General features: G+C 33.9%; 1 protein-coding gene across 12 annotated transcripts in view; it reads right to left on the bottom strand.

Annotated features, from left to right (window-relative positions):
* The window catches only part of LOC148162094 (lysine-specific demethylase 6A-like), a 166,154-nt gene that overhangs the window by 69,646 nt on the left and 82,431 nt on the right, over positions 1 to 14,077 (bottom strand). For 11 of the 12 annotated variants that reach the window (XM_088020334.1, XM_088020336.1, XM_088020335.1 and 8 more), the window contains exons 7-9: positions 11,594 to 11,648; positions 8,462 to 8,496; positions 558 to 651 (exon numbers count right to left, since the gene is read on the bottom strand). In XM_088020334.1, coding sequence (XP_087876460.1) covers positions 558 to 651; positions 8,462 to 8,496; positions 11,594 to 11,648 — 184 coding nt within the window. Of the gene's footprint in view, positions 1 to 557; positions 652 to 3,006; positions 3,126 to 8,461; positions 8,497 to 11,593; positions 11,649 to 14,077 lie in introns of those variants that run through there. The other variant, XM_088020345.1, reaches the window with a different exon arrangement.

The following is a 14,077-nucleotide window of genomic DNA, read 5'->3' as shown; positions in this document are numbered from 1 at the left end:
AGAACAATGTTAACTTTACATTAAACATTAGATTTTCTTATGAAAAGCAAAGAATTTTAAGAAATGCTATAGAACATACAGAGTGAAATATTCTGTAATTTTTAGGTGCAACAGATCCACTAATTCATTTTGTAAATGAGCCTGTGAAAAGAAGCTCAATCTGTGGCTGTGTGCAAGATGTCAATTTAATTAACTTCATCAAGTGCTATGCACATGGACATACTCAAACTTACTCCAGATCAAGTACAAGAGGATAATACTGAGTTTAAAAAGACTAGTTGCATTGAAGCAGTGTAGTTAGATGGATTTTTTGAGATGGACTGGTTAGATGGTGGATATAAATCAATTCTGGACAAAAGAAGAAAAGGAATAATACAGAGAACATTTAATATATATTTTAAATGAAATCTCAAAACAATACACATTATCATTAATCTTAACACATAATTTCAAATAAAAAGTGACTGTTAAGGCAGAAGAGTTCCAACTGCACCCACCAACCACCCCAGCATTTGTAATTAATACAATCTATATTAGAAAATAAATTTTTTATATACCTAACTGTTGTAAAACAATAGCTTTTACTTGTGCAGGTAGGTTTTCTGTCTGTAACAGTTGTTCATAGGCTTCTTTTGCAGAATGATATTTCCTCTAAAGTAGAAAAGAAGTCAAAGAAAAATAAAAGGATAAATCTTTAAATAAAAATATTTTAATAAGGAATTGATGACATGATTTAATTAACTTTTCAAGTAATGAAACAGTAAGAACACTAAAATGTACACTATAAAGAGTTAATAGTATATGGATTTAGATAATATAAAGTTTCTACAATGAAAAACATAATTGAATGTACAAAGTGAATTATTAATGGATTATTTCTTCAACCCTGGACAGCTATGCTGCAGAATAACTGAAGTTGGTAAAATTAACCTTCCATATAACAGGGTGTCAACAAAATATGACATATAAAAAATCTGCTATATCCCAAAAGTTACAAATAGAGTAACTACAACCTTAGACATTATAACAACATTCACAAAGCTGTACAAGTATTACACTAGCAAATGTATAACTGAGAAGACTTTCAAAGATACAATGTAGGAAGCAAATAGATTTAAGTGCTTCTGTGTTTTGCAGTCTAAAACAAGAGGAAAGTAGGTAATGTTTTCACCTTACAAAAATACATTTCTCTTGTAGAAAATACTGTTGAAAAATACTTATACAGAAATACATTACTAAAGACCTAACCACAGACATACCACAGTTATGATCCAAACAATGCTAATGATATTTAAGGTATAGGCAAATTTCTAAGCGAGTCCACTGCCCACGGTTCTCCCCAAAAAGTACTAATAAGACTACAACCTATTACTATTGCTGTGTTAATGTTTAATACAGCTCCTTCATAACAGGAAAAACAGAAAACTTCAAAGCATTACCTTTTAAAAAAATTTAAATTCAGTTAATTAACATATAATGTATATTAGTTTCAGACGTAGAGTTCAGAGATTCATCAAAGCATTATCTTTTTAATGAACTTGGAAAAGCAATTAGTCATTTTGGAAGCATAATAACAAAAGGGTAAAAATGTCATTTCAATGATATTTCTTTAAATGAGCAGAGTAACATGATTGATTCAAATAAAAGTATACGTTGGAGCTAATAATTTTGAGCTTTTTCGCTAACCAAATGTGACAAAAACAATAATCTCAGGAAAGAAAAAAAACTTTTCATTTCTATCATATGTGTATGTACAGAAATATAAACACATGATAATTTAAATAGACACCAACTCCACGTCCACAAAGATGCCCATACATTAAGGATAAACACTTCCGTACATATAACCAAGGTCAAATTTATCAAGTTACAGGATACAGAATTAATCAAGTATCAGCTGTATATTATGCACCAGGTAAAGAATAATCCAAAATTGAAATTCAGAAAACAATTCTACAAAAAACAGCAGAAAAAAAATATTTTGAATAAATTTACCGAGACTATAAAAGACTTGTGTAAAATATTTTTTTCCATTTATCTGTCAAAGAGTATTATCCATTCAGCTGTCAATAGCTGTTTCCCATCTTGACTATTATGAATAGTGCTTTTTTTTTTTAAAGATTTTATTTATCCATTCATGAGAGACAGAGGGAGGGAGGGAGAGAGAGAGAGAAGCAGAGGGAAAAGCAGGCTCCCAAGGAGCAGGGAGCCCAATGCGGGACTTGATCCCAGGACCCTGGGATCATGACCTGAGCCGAAGGCAGATGCTTAACCATCTGAGCCACCCAGGCGCCCAATAGTGCTGCAATGAACACAGGATTGCTAACATCTCTTTGAAATCTTGATCTTTAGGATAAATACTCAGAAGTGAGATTATGGATCCTATGGTACTTCTAAGTTTTAATTTTTTGAAGAAATCTTACATACTGGTTTTTATAGTATCTGCACCATTTTTCCCTTCCACCAACAGCATACCAGGGTTCTAACTGCTCTACATCTTTGCAAACATTTGCTAACTTTTGTTTTTTTATTATAGCTGTCTAGATACATTTAACTGATACCTCACTGTGGTTTTGATTTAAATTTCCGTGATGATTAGTGACGTTAAGCACTGTTTCATATACAGGTTGGCCATCTTTAAGTCTTCTTCAGAGAAATTTCTATGCAAACACTTAACCCATTTTGAAATCCAGTTATTATATTTTTCTGCTGTTGAGTTACAATTACTCTTTATACATTTGCAAGATTAATCCCTTATTGGGGCGCCTGGGTGGCTCCGTTGGTTAAGCAACTGCCTTCGGCTCAGGTCATGATCCCGGGGTCCTGGGGTCGAGCCCCGCATCGGGCTCCCTACTCAGCAGGAAGCCTGCTTCTCCCTTTCCCACTCCCCGTTTGTGTTCCCTCTCTCTCTGTTTCTGTGTCAAATAAATAAATAAAATCTTAAAAAAAAAGATTAATCCCTTATTTTATTAAGTGGTTTGCAAATATTTTCTCCCATTCTGTTACCTGTTTTATCACTCTGTGGATTGTTTCTTTGGCTGTGTAGAAGCATTTTTTAAAAAAGATTTATTTAGGGGAGCCTGTGTGGCTCAGATGGTAAGCGTCTGCCTTCAGCTCAGGTCATGATCCTGGGATCCTGGGATCGAGTCCCACATCTGGCTCCTTGCGCAGCAGGAAGTCTGCTTCTCCCTCTCCCACTCCCCCTGCTTGTGTTCCCTCTCTTGCTGTCTCTCTGTCAAATAAATAAATAAAATCTTTTAAAAAATAAAAAATAAAAATAAATAAATAGATTTATTTATTTATTTGAGAAAGAATGCACACATGCACACGCAAGTAGGGGAGGGGCAGAGGAAAAGAATCTCAAGCAGACCACCCTACCCACTACTACAACCGCCTCCCAGAGTGCAGAGCCCAAAGCCAGCTCAATCTCACAATCCTGAGATCATGACCTAAGTCAAACTCAACAGTCAGGTGCTGAAGACTGAGCCACCCAGGCAGCCCATGAAGAAGCCTTTTAATTTGATGTGATCCTAACTATTGATTTTTGTTTTGCTACCTATGCTTTTGGTGTCATATGCACAAAATCATTGGCAAGACCAGTATCATGAAGCTCTTAGAAGTATTCTTCTGAGAGTTCTACAGATTTAGTTCTACCTTCTTTTTAAATCTTTAAAGCACTTTGGGTTGATGTCTGCGCAAAAGATAGGGATGTAATTTCAGTCTTCTACATATGGATATTCAGTTGTCCTAACACCAATTGTTGAAGATCCAATTCTCTCTTCATTGTGTATTCTTGGCACTTTTTATTTTTTTAAAAAGATTTTATTTATTTGACAGAGAGAGACACAGTGAGAGAGGGAACACAAGCAGGGGGAGTGGGAGAGGGAGAAGCAGTCTTCCCGTGGAGCAGGGAGCCTGATGTGGGGCTTGATCCCAGGACCCTGGGATCATGACCTGAGCCAAAGGCAGATGCTTAACGACTGAGCCACCCAGGCGCCCCTATTCTTGGCACTTCTGTCAAACATCCACTGACCTCTGGATTTACCCAGGGCTATTTACCTCTCAGCTCTCTATTCTACTCCAGTGGTTTATCTACATCTGTCTTCATACTAGTACATACTGTTTTCAGTGCTCTGTATTTGAAATCAAGATTTATGATATTTTCAGCTTTGTTCTTTCTCAGACTCAACTATTTGTGATCTTTTTAAGTTCTACTGGAATTAGAAAATCATTCTTCCCATATCTATAAATTGCAGATAATCTGTAAATCAATTTTGAATTCATTAACAAAAACCCACAGAGTAGAGTGAAAACCATGTGTACAATTTAATAATATTAAGTTTCCCAACAATAAACATGGGATATTTTTCTGCTAGTCTTCTTACATCAATGTTTTGTACTTTTCAGTATACAAATCTCTCATCTCCTTAAGTTTACTAAGTATTTTACTACTTAGGGTTCCATTTACATAAGACATTATGCTAAGTGAGATAAACCAGTCATAGACAAATACTGCATAATTACACTTATATTAGGTATACAAAACAGTCAAATTCATAGACTCAAAACGTGGAATAATGATTTGACAGGGGCTGAAAGAAAGTGGTAATGGGGAATAACTTATCAATGGGAAAGACGATGTAGTTTAGAAAATTAAATATGCTCTAGGTCTTAGATCTAATGTATAACAGTGCACATCAACAATACTGCACTGTACACTTCAAATATTAAGAGGGTAGATCTCATGTTAAGTGTTTTTAACACAATAAACTGCAAATAAAACTGCCAAACTGTTAAAGTAACTAGACACAAATGGAAAGAAATACTGTATTCACAGTTTGAAATTATTAATATTAAAATGACAACACTACATAAAGCAATTTACAGATTCACTGCAATCCCTAACAAAAGCTCATGGCACTTACTAAAGAATTTATTTTTTTTTAAATACATCCTAAAACCATATAGAATTTCAAAGGACCTCAAAGTCAAACTACCTTGGAAAAACAAAAAAAAATTGGAAGACTTACATATCAGTTAAAAACTTGTTTCTTTCATAAATTCCGGTATCTTTATCTTTTTCCTTCATTATGACAAAACTGTAATAATTAAAATAGTATGATAATAAATAAAATAGTATGATGTGCATAATAATGCACACACATGGACAGACAAATGGAACAGACTTGACACTTTAGAAATAAACTCACAATCAGGTCAACTGATTCTCTACAAGGATGCCAAGACCATTCAATGGAGAAAGGACAGTTTTTTCAACAAACTGTGCTGGGAGAATGCAATATCCACATGGAAATGAGTAAGTTGGATCCTTCTCTTACACCTTAGAAAAATAAACTAAAAATGGGGCACCTGGGTGGCTCAGCTGGTTAAGTGTCTGACTCTTGATTTTAGCTCAGGTCAGATCTCAGGCCCAAGCTGATCTCAGGCCCAAGTTGGGCTCTGCGCTGAGTATGGAGTCTGCTGAAGATTCTTTCTCCCTCTCCCTCCCTCCAACACCTCCCCTGGTTATGCTTGCTCTCGCTCTCTCTGAAAAAAGGAGGGAAGAGAAAAACTAAAAATGAATGCAAGTCCTATATGTAAGAGGTAGAATTATAAACTCTTAGAAGAAAACAAAATGGAAAATCTTCAATATATATGTGTGTGTGTATACACACACACACACACACAGAAACCATAGGCAACAACATTGATAAACTGGACTTCATAAAAAAAATTAAAACTTTTATACATGAAAAGGTACTATGAAGATACTGCAAATCCCAGAAGTGATCAAAAATACACAGAATGGGAGAAAATATTTGCAAATAACATATCTCATAATGGATCAATGTTCAGGGGAGATAAAGAACTCCTAACAAGTCAACAACAACAAAAAAAATCAAACAACCCAATCACAAATGGGATCAGAGGACTCAAATAAACATTTCTCCAAAAAAGATATGCACATGCCCCATAAGCACAGGAAATAACCATCAAAACCACTAGTTAACAAGAAAATTGCAAATCAGTGTTACAATAAAATATAATTTCAAAACACTTATGCAGGTAAAAATACAGAAAATAACCAAGCAAGATGTGGAAAAACATGAACCCTGTGTAATGCTATATGCTGTTTGTGTAAAATGGTGTAGTCACTGTCGCTTCTCAAAAAAATTAAACATAAAATTACCATATGATCCAGCAATTCTAGCAGGTATATACCCAGAAGCACTGAAAACAGTGTCTCAGCTATTTGTACTCCAATGTTTATAGCAGCATTACTTACAACTGCTTCAATGTGGAACCCCAGTGTTCACCCACAAAGGAATGGAAACAAATTATTGTCATAAATATCAATGAAGTTCTGATACAAGCTAGACATGGATAACCTTGAAGGTAATATAAGTCAAACAAGCAAGACATAAAAGGACAAATTCAGCATGATTCTATTTGTAGGCGGTATCTAGAAATATACAAATTCAAAGATATAAAGGTAGAATGGCGGTTACCAGAGACTAGGTAAAGGAAAGAACTATAAGGGAATATATGGTTAGCTCCACTGATGCAGAAAAAAAAAATTTTTTTTTAAAGATTTTACTTATTTGACAGAGAGAGAGCGAGAGAGGGAACACAAGCAGGGGGAGTGAGAGAGGGAGAAGTAGGCTCTCCACCAAGCAGAGAGCCTGATGTGGGGCTCGATCCCAGGACCCTGGGATCATGACCTGAGCCGAAGGCAGATGCCCAATGACTGAGCCACCCAGGAGCCCAATGCAGAAAAAAAATTTAAAAATTCAACACCTTCTGACAAAATTTAAAACCACTTCACAAAATCAGTATCTTTCCATGATAAAACCACTAAAAAAATTAGGAATAGAGGGGAACTACCTCAGACTGATAAGGGGCATTTATGAAAAGCCAAAGTGCTTTTGACAGCTTCATTCATAATTGCCACAATTTGATATCCTTCATGGGGTGAATGTATTAATAAACTGTGGTCCATCCAAACAATAAAATATTATTCAGAGCTATCAAGCCATGAAGAAATAAAGGAAACTTAAATGCACATTAAATGAAAGAAGCCACTCTTGAAAAGGCTACACACAGTATGCTTCCAAATCTGCCATTCCGGAAAAGGCAAAAACTAGGCAGTACTCTATTTATATCATTTAAAGGATTACAAAGAAAGGCATGCCAACCATAAGTGGCCTAATAATAATGTTTAAAAGGTATTTCACTATTACAGAAAAACACAGGAAACTCTCCTAAGACAATGTCTTATTATAAACATCCAGAAACAACATTAACAACTCAGAAAAAAAGAGATGTTGGCAAGGATGCAGAGAAAGGGGGAACCATCCTGCACTGTTGGTGTGAATGCAAACTTATACAGCTACTCTGGAAAACAGCATGGAGGTTCCTCAGATCATTGAAAATAGAGCTACCCCACTGACGCAGCAATTGCACTACTGGGTATTTACTCCAAAGATACAATGTGGTGATCCAAAGAGGCATGTGCACCCCCAACATTTATAGCAGCAATGTCAACAACAGCCAAACTATGGAAAGAGCCTAGACGTCCATCAACAGATGAATGGATAAAGATGTGGCATACATATACAATCGAATACTACCCAGCCATCAAAAAAAAAAAAAAAAACCACAAAATTTTGTCATTTGAAACATCTTGTATGGAACTAGAAGGTATTATGCTAAGCGAAATAAGTCAATCAGAGAAAGACAATTATCATTATGATTTCACTCATATGTGGAATTTAAGAAACAAAACTCAGAGAAGCATAGGGGAATGGAGGGAAAAATAAAACAAGACGAAATCAGGGAGACAAACCATAAGAAACTCTTAATCACAGGAAACAAATGAGTGTTGCTGGAGGGAGGCTGGGGTAAATAGGTGATGGGCACTGAAGAGGGCACATGATGTAATGAGCACTGGGTGTTATATACAACTGATGAATCACTGAACTCTACCTCTGAAACTAATAATACTCTATATATAAATTAATTGAATTTAAATAAAAAATAGAAAAATAAACATTCACAAACATTTTGAAAAGTAAATTAGACATTATTATCAGGATGGTAAGACTTCTTAAGTATAGTCATTTCACAGCATGCAAATGATTTAAGCTTAGAGGCCAATCAAATTAAAGGACAGTTCCTAGTATTCAGCAAGCAGAGTGTTTGGGGAATTTATTAAATTACAGTGAACTGAAGGTAGTTACAAACACTATACACATACTGAATACAAACCTCACTGAGCAAAACTGCAAATACATGTAATGAGTATAAATATATATGACTATATTAAATATATGGAGGAGTATATACTGAGAAATCAAACTATTTCAATTAAAGCACGAAATTGCCTTATAAAATTCATTTCACTTAAACCATGGAGAGGATTTTGCTGTAGATTTTGTTCTTGTTTAGTTAAAACACATACCTGGGTTTCATACAAGTGGGCAATATGAAATTGAACTGCAAAGGATCATGGAAAATAATTAATTACAATACAGTTGATTAAACAATAAAAATAAAGAAAATGTAAAATATAAGGAAATGCTAAAACTAAAGGTTACAAATCTGATTTAGGAGTGTGTCTTTTGTGTTTACTTAAATAACATGCAAATAAATCTCCTAAAGACCAAAAGTATATTAAGAAAAATTTGCTGGGAAGTCATTATTAAATTAAAATGTAATTTTAATTACTTATTTTTTAATTCCAGAAAAACTTTAACATATATTTGAAACATTAAAAATCAATGCTAATTATATGAAGCTCAAATCATTAATAATAAGTATACCTTTTAAATGTATGTATCATTAACACAACATTCACAAACTTTCAACTTACAAATAAAGTTATTATTTTTTTTTTTAAGATTTTATTTATTTATTTGACAGAGAGAGACACAGCAAGAGCAGGAACACAAGCAGGGGGAGTAGAAGAGGGAGAAGCCGGATTCCTGCTAAGCAGAGAGCCCAATGAGGAGTAAAGTTACTATTTAATTAAGACATGTTTTCTAAATATATAAAAGGTGTCCCTTTAAAGTAAGTCCCCCCAAAAAGTATCCCATTGTAAGCAACAGATAGTGTAATACAAGTAACACATAGGAGAAATGAGTTCTTTCCAGGTTTTCAGTATTAGGTGGTGGCTTTAAAGAAGAAAAAAAGTCAAATCACTTAAAAAGCAGGAGTATAAAGTAAATACATTTGAAAAATCAAATTAAAGTAGAACATTTTTCCTTCCCTTTTTTTGGAACTCTTCCTGTTGCCCTATTCCAAATCACTGGAGCATTAATGATTCAGTAAATACCATAATGGTCAATAAAATAAAATCACAAAATTACAACTAAAGTTTAGCTCTTTGAATTTTATGGTTTTCATTTGTTTTTTGTGTGTTTTTTAAATTTATTTATTTGACAGAGAGTGACACAGCAAGAGAGGGAACACAAGCAGGGGGAGTGGGAGAGGGAGAAGCAGACCCCCCCATGGAGCAGGGAGTCGATGTGGGGCTTGATCCCAGGACCTCAGAATCATGACCTGAGCCAAAGGCAGACACTTAACGACTGAGCCACCCAGGGACCCCTATGGTTTTCATTTCTTAATGAAAAAGTGTATTTGCTTTTTGCTTAGTTAGATTCTAAGTAGAACCTTTCAAAATTATATGCAGAATATTTATGTATGTGAATTTTTTTTTTTATTAAAGTCTCACAGCAGTGATGAAATCTGCTGGAGGAAAAGTACCAACATGTATCTCTATCTCCTTTTCTTCTCCGTCCCCACACTTTCTCATTGAAACCACAAATATAAAATTCATTCTAGGAAGCATGAAAAAATTACAAATTCTTAAAGCTAGCTTTTACAGATTCTGATTCGGGGTGCCTGAGTGCTTCAGTTGGTTAAGCGTCCTACTCTTGATACTGGCCCATCCTGGGATCACGCCCCTGAGTGAAGCTCCATGCACAGCGGGGAGTCTACTTGAGGACTCTTTCCATCTGTTCCTCCTCCCCTTGCTCACTGTCTCTCCTTCTAAAATAAATGAATAAATCTTAAAAAAAAAAAATCCTGATTCAGTTAGCCTATTGTGAAGGCCTGGAAAACACTCAGTTCCCCACCTTTCCATTAACTTCTCTATATCCAGATTGGACAACCCTGCATTAGGTATCCATAAATTCCTTTCCACGAAAGAGAAAATTACCTCAAATTTTGTAGTTAACTCTAAAACCAAACAACTTTTTGGTACAAAAATGGGTTACACATCACAAGTTAATTACCTTCCCCAAAGAAATTAAAAATATCTTCCCTAGAGAGGACAAAAATACTATCACAAGATAACAAAACAAAGAGAAATCAACAGCAAGAACAAAGTCTATTTTATAGGTTATTTTATTCTATCAGTAAAGAGATATTTTATTTTACACGTTTCTTTTACAGGCTGAGAAGTTTTATAGGTGAAGATACTTTATCTAAATGCTGACATATTTATTTTACACGTTCCAATTTTCTTTCTTTCTTGATGCCCTTTCCCAAGATAGCTCTCCTTACCATGTCAAGTCCACTTACTACTCATCTTATCTCACTTCAGGTAAAAAGACATGGAAAATCACTATCTCAATTCCCCAAACTTCATACCCATCTAATAAATGGCAAAGGAAGCAAAGATCAACTAACTTGCACCCTAATACCATCTGAACTTCCTCCAGATTTTAGTCTCAGATCCCATGTCTTTGGCTCACAACTGCATAACGTTAATACAGTGTTATCTTTTATAAGGTATTTCATTCCTAAGTGTTTTTTCAAAGAGTAGCATAAAAATACAACTACAAAATTGCTAATCTAGCAGTTTTCAATTATTCACACTGAAATTTGGACAATGGTGCCAAAATGGTCTTGAAATTCAAACTTTAATTTTTGGAATTACTAGAATAACTGTAATTCCAAAAGAATCATATATGAGATTTTTCTATCACCTAATTATTTTCAAAAATAATTAACTGTACACATACATTTACTATTTCTAAAAAAAATATATACACTTATTTAAAGAAACTATACATTTCTGATTTACTAACAAAATGAAATAAATTTTCTGTTCACTTCTTTTTAACTTTACTTTGAACATGTATGATCTTCCCAATTTTACAAGCACAGGTAAGAATTTCAAAACATAGTCATGTTCTGCGAATATTCAAATCCTCAACAATATTAACAGAAGGAAGAGAAATCATATTTCCATTTAAGTAGAATGTGCAACAACCACTACTGGTGATACCTAGCACAAAACAAGCAATCACTAGTAGTGATAGTGCTCTATGAGAAACTAGACATTTCAATTGTTAAAGAAGTAATCATGTTGATTATCTTCAACAACAACAACCACCTATCCAAATCAACTATCTTAAGAGTCTTTGACTCAGGCTTATGCTCCTCCGTTTCTTATTCTCAATAATTCAAAGACAGAAACAAAAATACTGTTGATTTGAAGAGACATTTATAGTCATGATTTGAAATGTACTGTGGATAATGTATTACCCAAAGAGACAAAAGAACTATCATACTTAGAAATACTTACTTTCAACACTGGACAAAGTACAGGGATTACAGTCAATCAAAGCTAACTGAAAATGCTGTGAGAGAAAAGTGAAAATATTAATACGTTAAATTCAGATTTACATAAAATCAACTTTTATATCTTAGGCTCTGTAAGGTCTAACATATAATAATGGAAAGATATGCACCTAAAACATAATAGTGAATCAAATAAAATTAAGGTTATTTAAAATCTATTATAGAAAGAAAAGTGTTATCAAGTTATTTATTCCATCAGCTAAAAATGAAGAATTTGGGGGGGTAAAAACTTTATCCTGTGTCTACTTTTATTAGATGGAAAAAAACACAAACTTATTTCAGTATTCACATAAAAAATTAAGTTACAGAAATATTTAATGAATTATGCTTTCCAATGCACTACATAAAAATGGAAAAGTCCAATGGTATCTTTAAGAACATAAATGATTTTTTAAAAAATTATTTGAAAATGAAAGTTAAAATTAGAAATCAAAAAATTCTATGAGAATTATCTTTAAGAATAAAATATATATGCTTTCACTGATTCTTCCTTATCACTGTATTTCAAGACAGTTAATTTTTTCTTCTAAAGATTTTTTATTTATTTATTTGACAGACACAGAGAGAGCAGGAACACAAGCAGGGGGAGTGGGACAGGGAGAAGCAGGCTTCCCGCCAAGCAGGGAGCCCAATGCCAGGGATCATGACCTGAGCCGAAGGCAGACCAGGTTAACGACTGAGCCACCCAGGCGCCCCTTCAAGACAGTTTAAAGATGAAACCCTACATATGTAATAAACAATCCAGGTTCGGGGCATCTGGGTGGCTCAGTCCATTAAGAATCTGCCTTCGGCTCAGGTCATGATCCTAAGGTCCTGGGATTGAGTCCCAGGTCAGGCTCCCTCAGCGGGGAGTGTGCTTCTCTCTTTCCCTCTAACTCTGCCTCCTGCTCATGTGTTCTCTCTCTCTCTCTCAAATAAATAAATAAATAAAATCTTAAAACAAACCCATGTTCATCTGTGGATTATACAATCCTTTTAAAAACTATACAAATTGCGTGTAAAATATGGAGAATCATTCATTAAATATTAAAATACTAACACTATAGCTCTACTTCTCATTATATCAAATAAGTGTAACACAATGTAAATAGACTTGTAACTGTCTACAGACACATTTATATCTAATATATACTGAATAAACTAGTAATTAGGTCAACAAAAACCAGTATTAGTAATAATTTGCTAATTAGTTAATACATAATATATAACTTATATTACATGATAATATGTAACATTTGCTAATATTAATTAACAATATATAACATAATATAATAATATATAACCTACAGTATATCTAAAAATATTTAATATACTAATTATATACAAGTCATTCACTTATCTATCTGTAGATATTAAAAACACAGGTAACATTAAAACATGAAAAAACTGGGGTGCCTGGGTGGCTCAGACTTTAAGCGTCTGCCTTCGGCTCAGGTCATGATCCCAGAGTTATGGGATCGAGCCCTACATCGGGGTTCCCTGCTCAGTGGGAAGCCTGCTTCTCCCTCTCCCACTCTCTGTGCTTGTGTTCCCTCTCTTGCTGTCTCTCTCTGTCAAATAAATAAAATCTTAAAGAAAAAAAAAGAATTTGAAGTTGTCTTGAAAAAAAAATGAAAAAACTAATCATTACTAAAAACACTAAGTTCTGACATCTATTACTTTCATGATAAACATCACTTACATAAACTGCTCAAAAACAGAAGACAACAAGCACTTGAATTTTTAAAGTTAAATGAAAAAATAAAGCCCGTTTTGACCATTCTAGAAAGGATTCCCACAAAAATACATACCATTTCAAAGCACTCATTAATTTTAATGTTAAAATAATCAATTATAACATCAAGTAACCAAAGGACAAGTTATTAAAATATCAACTACAAAATGCCATTCACACCTACAATGTGTATATTTAAAATTATGAGACATACTGACATTTCAAGCTGAAATACCTAATTGTACATGTAGTTCACAGAGTTATCTTCTGCAAGTTTTAAAAACTAACTCTTATATGCAGAATTAATGCGAAATTCTCTGGAATACGTAACTATGCTTTTTAAACAGCCTCAGATAATGGCAAAAAAAGGTTTCTACCTGATATAACCAAAGAATAGTTGCACATAGCATCCAAGGTAGAAACACAAGGGTGGTAACACAGCTTGTTAGGCTTCTACATGATATGTAGGCCAACCTTTATACGAACAGTGCTTGGAAAACTGGCCATCTACATGGAAAAGAATTAAGCTGAACTTATCTTACACTATACACAAAAATTAACACAAAATGGATTAGAGATGTTAATATAACAACAAACTATAAAACTGCTAGAAGAAGATATGAAGGAAAATCTTTATATCCACTAATTGGCAATAATTTCTCAGCTGTGACATACATAACAATAAAAAACAAATTGGGCTTCTTGAATATTAAA

This window comes from Eumetopias jubatus, unplaced genomic scaffold, assembly GCF_037043125.1.
Source record: "Eumetopias jubatus isolate StellerSeaLion01/CBP00866 unplaced genomic scaffold, mEumJub1_p1.0 scaffold_23, whole genome shotgun sequence".
Classification (NCBI taxonomy): domain Eukaryota; kingdom Metazoa; phylum Chordata; class Mammalia; order Carnivora; family Otariidae; genus Eumetopias; species Eumetopias jubatus.
Note: the sequence above shows the minus strand (reverse complement) of the source record. Positions and strands in the feature narration are given on the sequence as shown.